This window comes from Aythya marila (genome assembly GCF_965140915.1).
Source record: "Aythya marila genome assembly, chromosome: 1".
In the NCBI taxonomy this organism is placed as follows: Eukaryota; Metazoa; Chordata; class Aves; order Anseriformes; family Anatidae; genus Aythya; species Aythya marila.
In genome coordinates, this window is record NC_139042.1 from 131,637,713 (window position 1) to 131,656,034 (window position 18,322).

General features: G+C 37.6%; 1 protein-coding gene across 2 annotated transcripts in view; it reads right to left on the bottom strand.

The window, feature by feature from the left end:
* Positions 1-18,322, bottom strand: part of ITPR2 (inositol 1,4,5-trisphosphate receptor type 2) — a 271,369-nt gene that overhangs the window by 124,199 nt on the left and 128,848 nt on the right. For both annotated transcript variants that reach the window (XM_082784800.1, XM_082784799.1), the window contains 5 exons: positions 17,054-17,305; positions 15,691-15,816; positions 10,587-10,715; positions 9,866-9,986; positions 326-516 (listed from right to left, as the gene is read on the bottom strand). In XM_082784800.1, coding sequence (XP_082640926.1) covers positions 326-516; positions 9,866-9,986; positions 10,587-10,715; positions 15,691-15,816; positions 17,054-17,305 — 819 coding nt within the window. The remainder of the gene's footprint in view (positions 1-325; positions 517-9,865; positions 9,987-10,586; positions 10,716-15,690; positions 15,817-17,053; positions 17,306-18,322) is intronic.

An 18,322-nucleotide genomic window follows, 5' to 3' on the forward strand; every position in this document is an offset into this window, starting at 1 on the left:
ACAGGACAATGACATGTGACCATGACAAGGCAGAAAGGAGATCCTTCTCTATGGATCACTTTGGGGTAAAAAAAAACACACTTCCTACCCCTCTCTACCTACTTCTGAATTCAGATCATGAATCAAAAGGCCCTGAGTGTTGGCTTCGCTTTGAACAGACACCAAGAAGAGCTGAGTCCTCTGTTCCTCCCACCTAGAAGTACAACGTTCACTGTAATCCAGCACTACAAATGCAATGAGTCTCTCTCTGATGTTTTCCCCACCTGGCCCATATTAGACAAATGCACCGCCATTACTAGCACCCAAGCCATTTGCTATTTTGTACCTGTAGTTTTTCTATTATATTTCTGTAATCCCAGGCAGGCCCACCAAGAGCTTCTTTAAAACGAGGTCCACTGCGGGCTGACATTCTCCACCCCATCGCCGCCCTCTGTACCATGTTAGAGTGACTCTTCATGAACAAGGTGTTGACCTGGCTATCCAAATCCACTGGAATTGCAATCCCACGGTTCTTTGCTTTATGAGGAAGAAAAATAGAAGAAATTTACAGTGGGAAAAACTTCAAAATCTTCTGCAGATCAAGGCATGCAAAATCCTAATATCCTTGAAGTTGGGGGACGATGGAATGGGGGCTGGGATTTCACTTCAGTGGGTTTTTAAAATACAGATCAAAACCTAAGCTGGTAAATATCAGATATACTCTGGTTAAGTGAGCTGTACCACTTAAAATGAGATGAGGATCATTTCCACAACGTATTTTAATAGGTACTGACATTTATTTTTTTAAAGCTTTTTTTTTTTTTTTTACTAACTCATAAAAAATCAGAGCCACAAATATTAATAAGAGTAACAAAAAGAATGCGCATTGTTTTTTCAACAGCTAGTTTTTCCTGTATTCAGGAGTAAATTTGAAAGATCTTCTTCTTAGTCGACCTATGCACATTTAGTCAATTTATCCCAAGTGCTGTACATTGCTTTTCTGCCTATTTTTCTTGCAAAGTCCTTGAGAAACCAAGAGCATACAAATTAAATTTGAAAGACAATCTCTTCTTTTCTCTTCCTTCAGTTTCCTACACAGCCAGCATTGTTAAGCTATGGGATTCTTGGACATCACTGCAATATAACTGATAAACAGCTACAATTGCCAAATCCAGATCAATAGTGTGATTTATTTATTTGTTTATTTTAAGACCTTGGGGGTAGGGAGGAGGTAACAAAAGACAGAGTATTAGGGAAAAAATGGGGGACAACTTGTTCCAATTCTTACAGTGCATCCACTATTAAAGTACCATTGCATAGTGAACTGTTATTTGAAAACAAAGTTTGGAAGACAATGCTAGAAGGTAACTGCCCTTTCCTCTATGAATATATTTGTACTAGCTGCATCTCTCCATTCCATAGAACCATAGATTTCACTGGAGATCAGAATGACATTCTTCTAAGGCTCAGCATGAGCCGTCTGAAATTCAAAAAATAAACAACGGATTGATGCAGAAATACCTCTATTTGAAAGATTAGGTCACATTTACAAGGCTTATTTTAGGCTTTATATTCTACATCTTTTCATTTAGTTTCCATAGCACAGTTTATGGTTAATAAACTGAGAAGTTGAGTGGGGAAACAGTTCATTTGAGGTTTTCTACCATAAGCTGATAGTAACTGACTTTTTCTTTTCTTATTGAAATGCTTTTTAAAAAGCATTAGCCCATATTGAAGTTCTGCACGTCATTTCTCTAAGGCATTTCCCTGCTGCTCTGCACTAACACGAGTGCTTTGCATAGAAGTGGAAGGCTTCAAAAATATTCCACCTCTCCCTCCCATTTCTTAAAACTTTAGGTCCTGAACTCATGATGCCAACAGATGCCCTTCTTTCCTAAACAGGATATCCATCAAAACCAACAGGAGTACATGCAAGCACAAAGTCATGTATATGGCTCTGATGAATGAAGGCTCGTGTGTTGCCAAGCACAGTGAGTCTCAGATCCCAGCCAGAAACTTTCCCTACTCCCAGATACTACACTGTAATGCCAACATTTATAATAAAATTAAAATTGGCTGTGAAAACTCAACCCCCAGTCTCAGACTACAGTAAGCATGCTGTCACATGCATCCTCATCCTTTGAGTACCTCCTGTCCCTGGCTCAGCCGTGCCTGTGAAGGTGTATCCTGATGCAGGACCAGAGCCTTCAACTGCAGATTAGGGTGCTTAACTAGGATGGAAGAAAGCTCTCCTATTCTATTTCTGGCAAGCACTTTCTTTTAAATAGCTTGCCACACAGACCTAAAAAAAAGTTGCTTAGGTCAGGATGGGATGACATGTTTCACAACAACCGTACATGAATCATCATCATCAGAAGCACAGCAGTTTCAACACTAGTAGCTGATTTTTCCTTCCCATTCTCTACTTGCTTTGAAGGCAAGGTTCTGGATTATCATGAGGAAAATACTATGTATGGCTGGCCATTATTTCTAATGACTGTTTTCCACGTTACTTGACTGGATTGTTTTTCAAGACACATTTGCCCTGTTGCTGCTTACTTTATTAAAGAAGTCCATTAAAGTTCTGCCAGGGTGGTTAGGGTGCTGTGGCCTATTAATGCAATTTATTGTGTCCTAATGTTAATCACTAGAATGTTATTGGACAATGCTTACTTCTCAACTGAGTGGCATGTATGCAGAATCCTGATATACCCAGGAATAAATTTAGCAATGGGGAGCATGCTGTTCAGAGGAAAACCCAGACTTCTGTAGTCCTACGATGCCATTTGAAGTTAACAACTTCCATCAATGTCTGAGTAGCAGTCAAGGACTATGATTGTTCAAAGAGCTGCAGCTAATTAAAACTATCATAAAGAAAACCAGAGAGAGAAAAAAAATACTCCTTTGTTTTGAAAACAGTTCTTATATGTATAATTCCATTTGTAATTAAGATTTGTATTGGTTGTCAAAGGGCACTGTTGAAGTCTAAGCTGTAAACAAAGCCTTTGTCTTCTTACTTCTTTGCAGCTTGTAGAAAGTTTATCTTTCATTTGTTTCACATTTCATTATTTAAAACAACATGAAGCATATTTTTACATTTTGGAAAGCTGATGAACAAATGTGAGCATAAATATTTATTTTTAATTTAGGTGTTGTAGGCTGCTTTCCTCTTCAATATGTGTCAATCTCCCTTAAAGTATGAACATAAAATATTTAAAAGCATGTTTATTTTTGTTCCACTTAGAAATACTTTTGGACAGAACTCAAACTTACAATGTAGAGCTGGTAGACAAAGGAGATAAGAGGGGGCAAAATTCTGTCCTTCTTTGGCTGGTGAACTTGGGAAAAAAGCATGCTACATGCCTGTATATAAACTGGTACAATAGGTATCCAGCAGGATACTTACCATGATGGACTAGAACATGTCTTCAACTAATTTGGAAATCTGCCTTGAAGTGGAGTCACAGTGCCTGCTTATATACTGTCTAAATCCCAGCTAGGCACTCTGTGCAGGACTAGTCATACCCTGAATATACTATGCTGTTTTGCCAATGCCAGAACAAAATGATTTGCTGGGAAATCTTTTGCATGACTAACTCTCTATCTGATGTTCCCTCACAATTAATTCTATTTGCAATAACTACAGCTGGGTCAAGACAATTGAGCAAACAGTACCAGCAGAAAGGATAAGCAACACAGTAGGCCAAATTCAGTCAGGCTATGGCTAATGTTTCGTGCTGGATGGTTCTGGGCATACTTAATGCCCCAGCAGCTTTCCTCCCCTTTCCTGTTTCAGCTATGAAACCATACTGTGAGATGGGGACCCAAAAGAAAAGGTGAATATTAACAATGAGAATCAAGTACCTAAATTCAGACCTCTCTCTATGAGCCATCTGGGCTCTATAGAATTCCCAAGAGCATTGTCCAGCTGCTAAGTGAAGGGCTGAAATGGGCTGTATTTTGTTGAATTACCTGCATGTAAGTCTCTTCACAGAATCACAGAAATTGGAAGCAGAAGGGCCTATTTCACAAATTCACTCCATTAACTTTGGTGGTATTTACAAAGTGCTACAGTATTTAGTAGCTTTGGTGGTATTTGCAAAGTGCTACAGTACTTAGTAGCTTCACGGTATTTAATATATTTTGTACTACTTGAAGCAATCCCCAATGTAGGTTTTATGGGGGACACACAGGAGTTTCACCCCTTAGAATTCCTCAAGGAGGAGTGGGACATACAATTTGGGTCACAAAATACCCACAGCTGCACCTAGCTGTGAGTCCCTTACTCTACTTGCATTTTACACCGCTCCTGTACTCCCTGACAGCTCTCATGTTCTCCCACACTCCCAGTTGTCACTTAACAGAGCAACGTATACATAGTTCAATTAATTTTGCTCCATGAATCAGTCCCTCCAGCTTCTTAATCATTTACTGACTACTTAACAAACACATTTGGATGGAGAGACACTAATGCTAGCAACAGCATGACTTTTTAAGGAAAATAAAAGCTTTGTGTAGACAAGACACAAGCCTGCCAATCTTGTACCCTTCACTTGGATGTTTTTTTCCAGCAAAAAATCTATGCTAAAATATTTATCAGTCTGTAAAAAGATCATCATTGAATTTTTCTTGCAATTAAGGAAACACAAACAGTTAAAATAGAATAAAATATGTTTTTTCATCTGCAATGTATTATTCTTGCTGTCAAAAAAGTAACAACAGGATAATTATCTTATTTGAACTAAAAATTGAAAGTGACGGTCTAGCTTTTTATAAAATGGAAAAAAAAAAAAGACTTAAAAACTCAAATGGGAAAGGAAACAGTATTTTCAAGGCTGAAAAAAAAAAATATTTTAGGAAAATTCATCAATATGGACATTAAAACAAGTGTGGTAATTCCAAAGAAGCATGAAAACATAACCTAGATTTCATGTTATTTCATGTTTAATGTTTCCTATTTGTAATTTGACAGGGAAATGGAAAAGTTTTTTAAGCACTTATAAGAATGGTCAAGATGCATCACAGGAGGGTTTTTTTGATTCTGTACACCCTTAAAGGGGTAGCAGTGAGGTGAAACTGGAGAACAAACATAACTAGAATGGACTTCACCCTTTAGATCATTTGCTCTCCTCGTTACAGACAATCCATGTTCTTTAATCCCTTTTGAAAATGTATTAAGCTTCATTTAAAACAAAGCTGCATTTTCTGACATCCCTCCTCTCCACATTTTCTAGTGGCCTGTTGATCATGGACATCCTTCCAAAGTTGGTTCTAAACCTCTCATTTACAATCTAACTTTATTTAGGTTATTTGAAGCCTAACATACTTTATATCCTGATTATTGGGGTCAGTACTATCCTTTAGCTAAAACGTTTCTTCGTGACCATTATCTTCCTAAGTACTTTTGAAGAGAAATAATACAGGCCTTTGTTTTGCTATGGAAAAAGCATGGAACTCTATTATAGAGTCCCTTCTTGTCATACAATTTCTCCATTCCCTTGATCACCCTAATAGTACTTCCTCTGTACCTGTTACAGTTTTGAACTTCTGAAACAGAGTTCTTACAAAACTTGTCTCAAATTTTTTAGCATAGAAACACAGATACTCTTTTTGCTTCTCCTGCATAGTATCCTAGAGTACTATCTGACAACAACTAATGTGATTCGGCTTGCTAACAGATTTTTTTAAAGGGTCTACTAAGAGAAATAGTCTAACAAAATGTGGGTTCCTATCTGCCACTGTTTGCTCACCTGGGAAATTACAGTTATTTCATTGTTGTTGGTGGTAACACAGCCATGCACATGATACAGAAAGCATCCTTCATATCCACACACAGTATCAGAGGGAAGATGCAGTTTGTATAAAACATAGGGGAAAAAAATAATGGATACTACAGAGAAAGGACTATAATATAACTAGATATATCTAGCATGCAGCTCAGTACACTGAGGTGCTTCAACATTGTAATAGAAGAGAAAACTGATGCTTAGGGGTGAATGTACAAAAATTACTGCTTAATTCAGAGGCCAAGGCAGTTCTTTGCAGAGGTCTAGAAGACTGGTCAGCCCTGGGAGAAAGAACTTTCTCCAATAGCATTTAAGATATACAGTCCAGATCTTTAGTTTTAAGGACAGGTGACATTCCCCAATTTGACCATATGGGAAGATAGCAGATGGTTTTAAAGGCAAACTTTCTGGCCTCCACCATTCTCAATCTTGCAAAGATTATAGAATGTAGGAACTGAAAGTCCTTTGGTAATGAATTCATTTGAAATAAATGTAACTGTTTGTCTTCTTAGTTCCTCTGTTTTCACAAAGATCAGTGGACCTTTTAAACAATTTCCATGTGTAGCAATTTTGCCAGTGAGAAGACGCTATTTTGATCACTTATTTTTGGATTATTTTTTAAAGCAAAACTCAGTGCTATGTTATAATAAAGAAAATGGAGAGAGTGATCTATGTAAAATGCGTTAATTTTTGTTAATGTGATAATCTGCTTCAGAAGTCCAAGAACAAGAAGCATTACTATACACAAACTATTTTGTAATTATTTTAATTCATCCAACTGTAGCCAAATGTTTACTAGTCAATAAAAAATTGATGAGCACTAGTATCTTTGTGTTCCACATCTCTTGGAGTCACAGAAGGGTCTGCTGAAAAAGTCAAGCAAGCCTCTATACTTCTTGCTGAACTCGAAGACAGAGAACTGCCTGGAGAAAAAGACGCAAGCGAAGCTTGAAAAGCTTATGAAGTTTTTCCCTAGTGGTCAAGTGGAGTTGAAGTACCAAGGTTATAAGAAATTAGCTTCTGCAACATATCCTTTTGTTGACCTGGAAGATAATGTACATTCTTACAATGCTCATAAGAAGACAGATGTAATGATCTTAAGCTCTTGAGGCAATACTTATATCCACCTGTCAGCAACATAAGTAGTAAGCACTGAGCAGAATGTACATTGCTTAAACTTGCTCTGAAATGGGTCTTTTAAAAGTGCATTATTATATGGATCTTTGATATCTTGGGAAATCTGTGTAGGATCTTTCTTCCTGCTGAGATTCATTTCTAAATCCAGGGCTACTACTACTACAAAAAAAAATGTTTGTTCTTTCAACTCTATACTACATTTATTTTCCATCAAAAGTCTTTGGTCCCTGCCGTAAATCTGTCCAATACTCTATCTCTCTGATATTGGCAAAATCTTTCTAGAGGTGTTTTTTTGTTGGTTTTTTTTTTTTAAACCCTGCTGTGAAACATGAAGGACCTAACATTAAAGCTGACAGACTCTCAAGGTAAAAAAAAAAAAAAAAAAAAAAAAAGTTCTCACAGATTCCTAGCCAAAATCCAAACCTACTCCATATATACAGCCAGAAAAAGAGGCAAAATGAATAAAAAATAAAATAAAATAAAAAAAGGAAAGGAAAGGCTGGCCTATTTGCATTATGGAAGAAACCTCTGCCTACTCAAAGAGCACCACTTCGTGCTGGTGGAACACCCAGTAGACACAGGAGCCTGGTACACACAGCAATTACAAGGGCCTCGATTTTAAAAGTCATCAGTACCTCCAACTGGGGTAGTTTTTCCAAAGCTTTCAGCAGAGCAGAACAGGCCTACTCAATTAGCCAAGGCAAGCCAAGTTTGGCAACATGTCTAAAATACTGAATACCACACAAGTCTAAAATCTCAGCTAGCCACCTCAACTTTTATACAGGGATGTATAAAACTCCATTTTCCACTTCTTTAGTTTGCTCTTTTGGAAAAGGCTCCTCGAAAGCTGCCTTCTTCTCCCTTTCTGCACTGGCAGAATAAAACACCAAATAAAAATTTGTGGTAATTTGCTAATATGATACAATTGTACCAGTTGTATTCAATATTGGTACCAATAATGAATCCTTAAACAGTTATTATGATATGGACAATGAAATCATCAACTTGCATGTTAAAGTGTGCTTTCAGGGCCACCTCTGAGGCTACCAGTCCCATGGCACCCCAAGATGACACACAGCCTGCTTGCCCTACTGCTGGTGACATGAAAGTCCTGTAGGAGGACAAGGACACATGGTGGTGCCTTTCACGGGCACCTCAGATCCACTCTCCACACTTGACAATACCCAAGACAAGAGTGGGATCCCATGCATGGGAAGCCAGAGCAGCAAGAAGGCTGGATCCATAGGACAGCATTAGGGCATAGTTTAAATGAACAAATAAAACAAAACACAGTAGATCATCTTCATTACAGTGACCCACATTTTTTCCCCATCTTGCTGCTGTGGGGACAAGTTCAGCTTGGCTGTCTCAGCACTAGGCTCAGGTGACTCTAAATACCCTTGTCTCTATAAGATAACACAAACACCTCTCCAAGCTCTATTTTTTATTTATTTATTTTTTTTTTAGGTTATGCTCCATAGAAAGGTAGGCATGGAGCCGTCTAGAAGCATCCAAAGTTGGTCTTAAAAACACTCTCACCTGCCTTACTTCTCCTCTCTTTCCTCAGACTCCTAAAGGAAGTAATTTACTGATGACTCTTTCCAGAACTGCCAGAGGGGAGCAGGAAAGGAAGTGCTAAACACACAAAAAAGGATCTGTGGGACTAGAGCTTTATTTGAAACTGTAGTAGCTGTAGCATAAAGGAAATAAAACATGTTTGGCTTTCAAAGTTCTCTTACCAGATGGATCCATAATTAAATCATTTGCACAACAAATAAAACATCTGAAGATTGCTAAGTTTTTAGGCAACTACTATTCTCACTCACACAAAAGTTAATGAGGTATTTTGGCTAAAATGTTAGATTATACCCCTGTAAAACTATCCCAAAATCTAAATTTAGAGTTGATTGTTACAGTGCCACAGATACTGCAGACGGTTACGGGACCCTCTCATACTTTTTATCATTATTTATTAAAGCTTCTTAAAAATTGCATCAACTATAGCATTTAGCCAGTTTCTATACGTCTCTGCCTCTACTCAGTTTTGATTGGTGCTGAGGAAAAACTTACTCTATAAATTCTATAGAAACTAGATTGAAAAATCTGTTTTTCCAGTTGTGGCTGAAGACTTTAAAATCCTGTTCACAAAAATTTAAGTTAAGAATGAACTTTTGCCAGTCTTAGCTATGTACAGGTGAAGAATCTTTTTTATTTTTTTATTTTTTATTTTAGGATGGCATCATTCCCGAAGAAGATTTAAATCTTTGACTAACATAGTATTTGAATTTATTTGAAAGCAATGTAATTTCCTAGCTGGCCTTGGGACCAAATATGAATTAAGTCTTGGTGCCTGTGCGAGGCAATATGCCCCTTTCATGGCTGACTGTGTAGAATCAGTAAATGCATACCCCTTTCATGGCTGACTGTGTAGAATCAGTAAATGCATAGACCTGAAGGTGATGAGTAAGCAGAGAAGCTATGGTGTGGCAGAATTCTGTTTTCCACCCCCAACTCACTGATGGGACAAAACCTGAACAAGCCCAGGATGATGACTGATAACAACGAATACCTCTCACAGGAATTGAAGGAAAAAAGATGAGTGTTCTGATGCACAATTCCATGCATCACTGCTCACAACAGCCCAGCACAAATGGAATTGCCTATGTTTTCCTATACCATATATGAAGCTTCTGTTTCATTTCAATATCATAACTTCCTTGAGGTCAAGTTCAACCATCATTCATTTAGCAAACCCACCTCTGTGGCCTATAGGTTCACCTATTTGATGGAATACATTTGAATGCATTATAAAAAGAGACAAAATTTAACTTCAAAGTGAGATTTCTTTATTTACCACTGTCACAACTGCATGATGCTATAGTCAAAGAAAAAACATTCAAGCTCAAGTAATTCTGATCTTAAAACACAGAGAAAAACAATGAAGGTAAAAACCTGGCACCTACCCACTTCAGCCAAAGTTTTGATACATGACTCCACTGAGGCTTTCTGAGTTGGGTTTGGCCAGGTACAGTTGTAAATTCTAAAAGCAGACTGCAGCAGCTGAATAAAAACAGGTTGATGTGTCTGAAAACAAAAAGATAAACATGTAATTTTATACTTCACCATCTCCTCACAACTACCCTAAGGTTTGATATAACATAAACCACGTGCATGAATGTTAGTTTGTTTACTCAAGCTGCGGATCAATTAAATTCTCTTTGCTCTTCAGGAGAGGAGGGAATGCAAATCATTTCTGCACCCCTACAGAGACCAAATCATACAGTTTTTACTAAGATCACCACTGATATCAAGTAAGCACAGTACAGAGCAGAAGGACTGAAGAGTCTTCCTGGTTCTCAGGTACATGTCCTTTTTGTTGTAATGCACAGCATTTTTCTCATACAAATACAAAGATAGACCTTGATTCTGCAAAGATACTCTATCCAGTGAATTCACAAAAGCCAGAAGTAAATATGACCTTATTGAGCTGTGTGCTGTTTCAGAGTTGTAAAGGGTAAAAATTAAGAATAAATGATTTCAAGAGGAATTAAACAGCTAGCCAGTGGCATGCGAGGAGAGAGAAATTGAAGAAGGATAAAAAAGGTACAGGATCCCCATTCCTTCCTATGACAAGGTATCTCATTAATGGTCTGAATTACTTATTTGTCAGTCTCTTTTTCTTACCTGGAGGCTGGTGCTGTTATCTGAAAATGGAGAATTGAAGAAGCCACTTACAATGTTCATTACAGGCTCAGTGACATATTTCTCCAGAGATGTGTCTGCATGTTTACGATCTGTGGTTGTGTTACAAACCTACAGGGAAGAAGGAGACAATAATGAGATTCAGTATTTTTAAGTAAGCCAGCTATGTTATTTTGTATTTATTACAACCCATGTAATAAGATTTGTTCTTAGTATGATTTAGTATGTTCTTAGAATGATTTTTATATAAGATCTATCAGAGCATATTATCTTAGAGTTCAAGATGTATCTGTGGTAGCTTGTCTTGAAGATACACATTGTCTTTTAAATTCCATTATCTTCTGAACTAATTCCTTCTGGTTGTCTGTCTGTTCTTTCCTAAACCATGAAAAAAGATCCCCCTGAATCAGCACATTGTGTTCCACTTGCACATTTAGACAGATTCAAGAAGAAAATGGACCTTTCCTCCCACTATGAAACTAGGTTGGAAGAGGCTTTAGAGACAGACAAGACATAAACACATTAGATTAGAAAGATTTCATGTAATGTTTAACTTCTTGCTACAATCAGTCACTTCAAATGAGTAGCAACGGCGAAGCCCATTTGCAGGAAAAAAATTAAAGAGAGGGAAACAGAAGGAAATACCATAGTCAATACCAACAGCTTTTCAGACTTTAGACAACATTTCTTAGGAAAGCCACATGAGGAAAATATGAATGACAAACTAAAACCAATGAAAGAAGAGAATGAATGGTACTGGGACAATTCTGGAGCACAGAAGGATGATTAAATAGTAGGAGGATATGGAAAGATTTACACAGATGAGTCCTGAAGACACCTTTGGTACAACACTGAAGGTTTGTTCCTGCATAAAGATATCAGGCTTAAAGAAAGGAAAAAATTACTGGGCCAGTATAGATGCTTCACTATTTCTTTTTTTTTTTTTTTCCCAACATGTATTAATACTTATAGTCCTTTTGAATTTGCATATGTCAGTGAAAACAGTAGTAAAAGGAGACCTAAAAGAAGTCTACACAGAAAAAGACACAGTGAGAAAGGCAAACAAGGACTATGGACTATACTCATCCTACCTCCTCAACAGCCTTTGAATAAGCAGTTCTAGTCACGTTAAAAAAAAAAAAATAAATTCTCTCTCACCTATGCAAGCCAGAGACTTCCGTGGCTTCTAGACATAGTTCTAGAGAATCTATGCAAGAACAGAATTTATTTTCTTTACAGACTTCTGGGATAACTTTCAAATTACTATCTGAACGTTTAACACAATCATGAATCTGAGTAGTATATAGTTATCATTGCATCACTTTATGGATGGGGAACTTAAGTCCAGAGAAACTGAGTGAATTGCTTAAGGTCACAAAGAAAAGTTGGTGATAGAACCAGAGAAATAATCTGCAGCACCTGAATCTCACACAGCGCAAACATTCTCTCTAATTACACAGTGCCAGTGTTACACTTGGATACCACATGACAGCAATTTCACCAGCAGTGTTTTAAGGAAGGTTACTGATGTGACATCCAAAAGCACCCACATTCAGTGGAAGATTTGACTCATGGGAACACAAAAGCATTTTGAGTAGAGCATAACACAAAAGCATTGTAATGTGGTAGGCAGAGGAATAGCCAAAGATAACTTGCAACCTACAGGAATTAGGCATCTGGAGGAGCTCTGTTTTTCTAAAGCGTGTCAGAAAAACGAGTCATGGCTCAATACAGTGCATTTTTATCACCCCAGAAAAGGAAAGATTTTTGTCAGAGAAGCAACAGTGCCTAAACTGAAATAGCAAATTATTCAGCCCTTCAGTTTGGGAAAATTATGACACTTTCTCTTCCCTAATCCTCATGAACATAAAATACTGAGTTAATAATAAAGCTTAAAAAAAATAATTAAAAAAAAAATCATAGACCTAAAAACCTCTTGATGTCCTTCTGCTTTTAATTAATCTGCATACTCATTTTCTCTGCAACCAGTAGCTCTGAGGCTGAGCATTTGTGATCCCAATGGGAAGAGAGAGAGCCAGGTAGCGCTAGCACGGTGAATTTAGAAATCAACAAAACAAAATTCCAATATGCTTTTAAGCTTTCCCCTTCACTCATCTAACAAGCAGAGCCATATGTGGGGACACAACTGTGCTCCAACACAGGTCTGAAAAATTCCCATCATGGAAGGAATTTGGAAATCCTCTCATTTCCTATTATCCTTCTGCCCTTTAGGGACTAAAAAATGTTTCCTTGTGGTCGAAAAAAACTGAAATGAATGAAATGGTGATGAAGATTGAGAAAGTAGTGTTTAAAAACCCCTTAAGAGGCTTTGGGACTAAAACTCATATGAATAATACTTCAGAAATTCTGCAGAGAAAGCCACGATGACTTTACAGCTGTCAGATGCCGGCTCTTCTTTTAATCCTGTTCAGAATACAGCTGCTTTACGGAACAAGATACATGCAGGAAAGGAAAGCCATTCCTTGAGCTGCACCCACTTCACTTAGTGTTACACTCTCTGTCATACCTGGGAGAAAGTAGGCTGGCAGAAACTGTAGAAAAAGGGTGTCTTTGAAAGTGAAACTGCTTTTGGCAAACTGAATTTATATACAAATCCACCTAATGTCTGTTTTGCAATGTATCACACTGTTGAAAAAGAATGACAGTTGAGGACTAAATATTTTCTTCTTGGGTGTAGCAACAGATAAGAAAATTGTGTTTTCTTTCCTTTTTTTAAGGGAGAAAAAAAAAAAAAAAAAAAAAAAAAAAGAAGAAATCCAACCTGAGGATAACACTCTCCATCTTTCACCTTACTGCTCTCTAATAACAGACTCAGACTCAAAGCTCACAAACTCACCCACTGACAGCCATTTGTAGCAGCTAAAAGGAAAGCATTTCCCCTCCCCCACACAAAAGCATCTCTTTTAGCTCACTGGAACACAGAGGATCAAAGGGCTCTTTTTCTAAATGCTTTGAAAGCTATTGTAACATCTTTCATGAAGCTGACAGCATTCTAACTGTCCTGATAGCTACATAACGCTGATGTATTTATAACACACAAGCTCTGCCTGGGACCCAGAAAACCAAATCTTAACAAATACACTCAATAACATAGAAGATACAGCTACCCAGAGGGACCTGGCAGAAGAGCAGAACAGGCTACTTTGGACATGCTCATTTAGTTCTTTTAGCAGTTAACCTTAACTAAAAGGACTAACCAGGCACCTACCCTGATGACTTTGCGGAACAAAATAAAACTGCATTTTGCTATTCAGAGAAAACAGCATACATACACAAAATACAGCATTAATAATATACTTGCTATTCACCTCTGAAGACCTGGAATCTAATACCTTATTAGAAGGAGAAAAACAAACTCAGGGCTCACTAGTATCAGGATAACTCTAAATCATCTGGCACCAAGCCACATGTCTCCAGGCTCGTGAAGAGAACTGTGGACAGAGCCCTCTTTCTGCATATGTCTGCTTCTAGCCAAAGTGCAAGCGAAATTGATCATATTAAATGGCTAGGGAGGGCAGTCTGTCTAGAAGGTCTTCTAGGGATAAAAACAGCAAGGTTAAAAAACAAAATCCGCCTCCAAGAAGGTTTCTGTTCTTAATCTTCAAATGAGGTTGGTGTGTCCAGAAGGCTTTTCACTGTAGAACAGAGCCACAGAAACAAGACAAACAGCAAGAAAATAGGATTTGCAAAGGTCTCATTACTGCTGAAAATAGCTACCACCAAAAAAAGAGAGAACGAGTGTTCTTGTGTTAAACTGTCTCCAGAAAAAGGCAAAAATAAAAACATTTTTAAGTTTTCTGTTTCACAAAGAAATGACCAGGTCCCTGTGCCTATCAAACACCACAAGTCTCTGAACTCATTCTTCTTTTGGCCATAAATCATGGTTACTATTGAGGTATGGTATTTTCTCCCAAAACATTTTAAAGAAATTATTTTGTGGCACACTATTACTTTGGTGGAAGTGTTTGCTGCAGGTCTGAATTGAGATTCTTTTACCTTTCCTTCCTTAATTTCAACAAAACAAAGAATATAAGGAGTGAAAACATGAAGGATTATAAAATGTAATGAACCATGGACAAGGAAAGGATAGGCATGCACAAAGACAATGTGCTTTGTAAGACCTCTAAAATGCTGTCCAGCAACAATGATCAAATACAGGCCACAAGCACAAAAAAATGTGTTTCTACTTCTTCAGAGAAAGAGCAACTCTATCATTCGGCATTAATATTATGCTCTTACAAGAAACATTACCTGCAAGAAAAAGGTTATGAAATATAAACTGTACTCATTATGTCACACTAGCTTCCCCTCATAGTTCCACTACTGTGTGTTATCCTTCTTTAAGTCATCAGTTTCCCTGCTTTTCTGCCTCCAAAGTATCAGGAAATGGAAGCCTAAAACAACTGATGACTGGAAACTTAATGCAACAAGTAATGACACCAAGAAAATGACTGGGGTCTACAGCAATTGAATGCCTACAGTACTAACCCTGTCCCATCACCTTGCAGTTGATAGATTATACACAAATAAGCTCTACACCTGCCTTTCACAGCCCTGAGAATGTAGAGACAGTAGAATAAAAGAAAAAAAAACAGGTCAAGATGAAATTAAAGAAGGAATATGAGACAAAGAATTTCTTTATCCCTGATCTTCACTGTATTAATAGAGTAAACCAAGGAAATTAAACATGGTTTTGTTGTTTGTTTGTTTTTAATTACCACTGCAATGACATATAACACACATTCACTGAAGAACACATTTTCATTGTGAATGAAAATTCATTGTGAGTCAAATCCATACATTCATGTATGACTTATTTTTCTGGAAGAAAAGAGAAGGGGACATTGGTTCCAAAACACCCTTTTAGAAAGAAAAGACTGTTAGTAATTAGCAGGTTGAATGATGATAAATAAAATACAATAGAAAAGGCCATTTGTTTAAAAAAAAATCTGTTTATATTCAACCTTGGAAAGGGTAGTTAATAAAATAAATGAAGTTCGCAGAAAGAAGTTATTGACAGTTCAGTTGTCATCAAGAACTATACTGCAATATTTATAAAGCTTACCCTTGCCATATCAACAAGGAAGTTCTCAAATAACTTCCAAATATGGTTACTGGCATAGATTTCTTTCATTTCCACTTCAGTGTCCACGTAGCAGTGGTTAACAAAATTAACATAGGCAATTTTCACCTGCAGGAACAGAAAATGCACAAACAATATGAAATGGAACAACAAAAAACATTAACATTCTATTGTCTACCTACAAAAACACTGAATGATAAAGAGCATCCTTTACATAATAAGAAACACCAATAGCAGTAATACAGTACATTTAGTTCTGAAGATTTAAGTAGTAAGTGTGGCAACAAATGCATTAATATACTTAATGAATGATCATGTGAAGAAAAATTTAGAGGTTTTGCAAACACTCTAACATTAACCCCCCTACAAAACAAATCAATAATATATCTGATACTAAAATGACATTCAGACTACAAGGGCCTGGCTCCAAAGTCAGGAACAGTCAAAATGGAGAACACCCAGGTACTAGTCAGATGATCCTTGTGGGCTGATGCCTTGCAACAGGTTTGCTAAATACCAGAAAAAAGGTCTTTAACAGAGCAGAGACTGCAATCCCTATTTTCCTGCAATCCTACGTTGCACTCGTACTCAGGGTGTGTATAACTCAGACTCAAATGGAAGAGAAAGCTTGTGCAGCACCGGAACTACAGACATTAACGTTAGGCGGAACTTTTGAGCAAAGCAAGCATTTTTCCTAATAAGAAAATAATTGGTTATCACAAGGTAACTTTCTCATGGTATGGAAGGATTTTGTATTTCTGCAAGGCCCAACTGCATTGATATGAGAGCCATGCCTCCAACAGATAGCCTGTAGAAATCTCACACCTCTGACCAATGCATAGGACCAGAACAAGTTCCTGCAGAGACTGTGAAAAATTTCTTTTGATCATATCAGGTTTGGTACAAGCACTTCCATTCTCATCAGCCTGAGGTATCACAGTCCTGCTGAACCGTGACTAGTACCTGCAGAATTAGGCCTCTATAAGCAGTGAATAAAAACATTTGCCAGACTGGAGCCGAAGTTAACAAAAATAAAATTAAAAAAAAAAAGACTTCACAAAGCTCCTACTGATTTCAGCGTGCCCAGAATGTTACCCCACAGTTGTCAACAAATTGTGGCAGTGGCAAAATATTAACTTGACAAATCAGTCTCAGAAAATCACAGATCACAAGTATTTTGAGAAAATACTAGCTATCCTTTCTCATTTAGTCAACTTAACAAGCAACACCTTTTTCCAGCCTGTTTTCTGTGCAAATATTTAACTTTTCAAGATACTAGAAATAACAAAACATTTTCTGAGTTTCTAAAAATGCTAAGTCTGCTTCATCATTCAGTGAGTCTTACCTCAGGTATGCAGTCATCATGGGTCACCACTCTCACTATATCATCCAGTGGCAGGAGTGAATTGCACTTGATCTCTGTATATACGTTTTTCCCTTCTGTACAAGCTGCTAGCAATTCCACTAGAGTGATGTGATATGCTAAAGGTCCACTTTCATCTGCTCGATCTCGCTCTGAACACATCATTTGGAGTAGAACTGGAAATGATGCTCTGTCATTGTAGAATATCAGCACATCTTCACCACCATTTATCAGCTGAAAAAGATACCACAAAGCTTTAAGTGCCCTTGCAATGCAATCATTTTCTTAACTGTTTAGTTCTACCTTTAAGTACACAAAGGTTCTCTAGCTAGAGAGAGCATTCTGGAAAAAAAATAAATTAGTCTGATGTGGCTTACCAAATGTATATTTCAAAACAACAGCCAAGGCTAACTTCTGCTCTTATCTACTATAAGTGCAAATCTGGAACAACTCAACAAGGAATGAGCTAATGCAAGGTGAACTTGAAGTTTAATCTCTGTGTAACTCTGTGTTTACCTAAGACATTATGCCATCCTCATTATTCCCACTATCTCAACGTTTGTTTGAAGTTAATTAATTATCCTTACCTCCTGTTACGAGGTCGGGATGCATCATTATCCCTATTTTACAGGTAGGGACTTGAGGTACAGAAATTAAACCTTATGTGCTACTTCACACAAAAAGCCTGTGGTTCACCCAGAATTTAACCATTCTTTTGTTAGGAAGAGCTCAGCATCTGAAACAAGGATGACTCTTCCTAACTGTGCAAATTTGGCAGGTGAGTCTTGACACTGTCATTGCCATGCCAGCACTTCCATTTATCAGAGAACTGGTGTATGTGACAAATATTTGATTTTGCTACAAGTACATTGCTCATCTCAAGAGGATCCAGAGCAGAGGTGGATGTTGGCAGCACCATTTCAGCAGATCTCACAAAAAATTTTGCTCTAATACTGTTTTGTACGTCCCTCACACACACCTATGCCAAATATGTGAATAGAAAAAAAAGTACTAGAGAAAACATAGGTCTTCTACTTGATGGGGAAGGTCACCTCACAGACAAGGACATAGGCAAAGCAGAGATGTTTAATGCCTTCTTTGCCTCCATCTTCAATGCTGATGATGGGCTTTGGGACCCCAGGTGCCCTGAGCTGGAGGACCGTGATGGTGGGAATGACAAACTCCCAACCAAACCTGAAGGTGTGCGGGATTTGCTGCTCCACCTGGATCCATGAAAGTCCATGGGTCCAG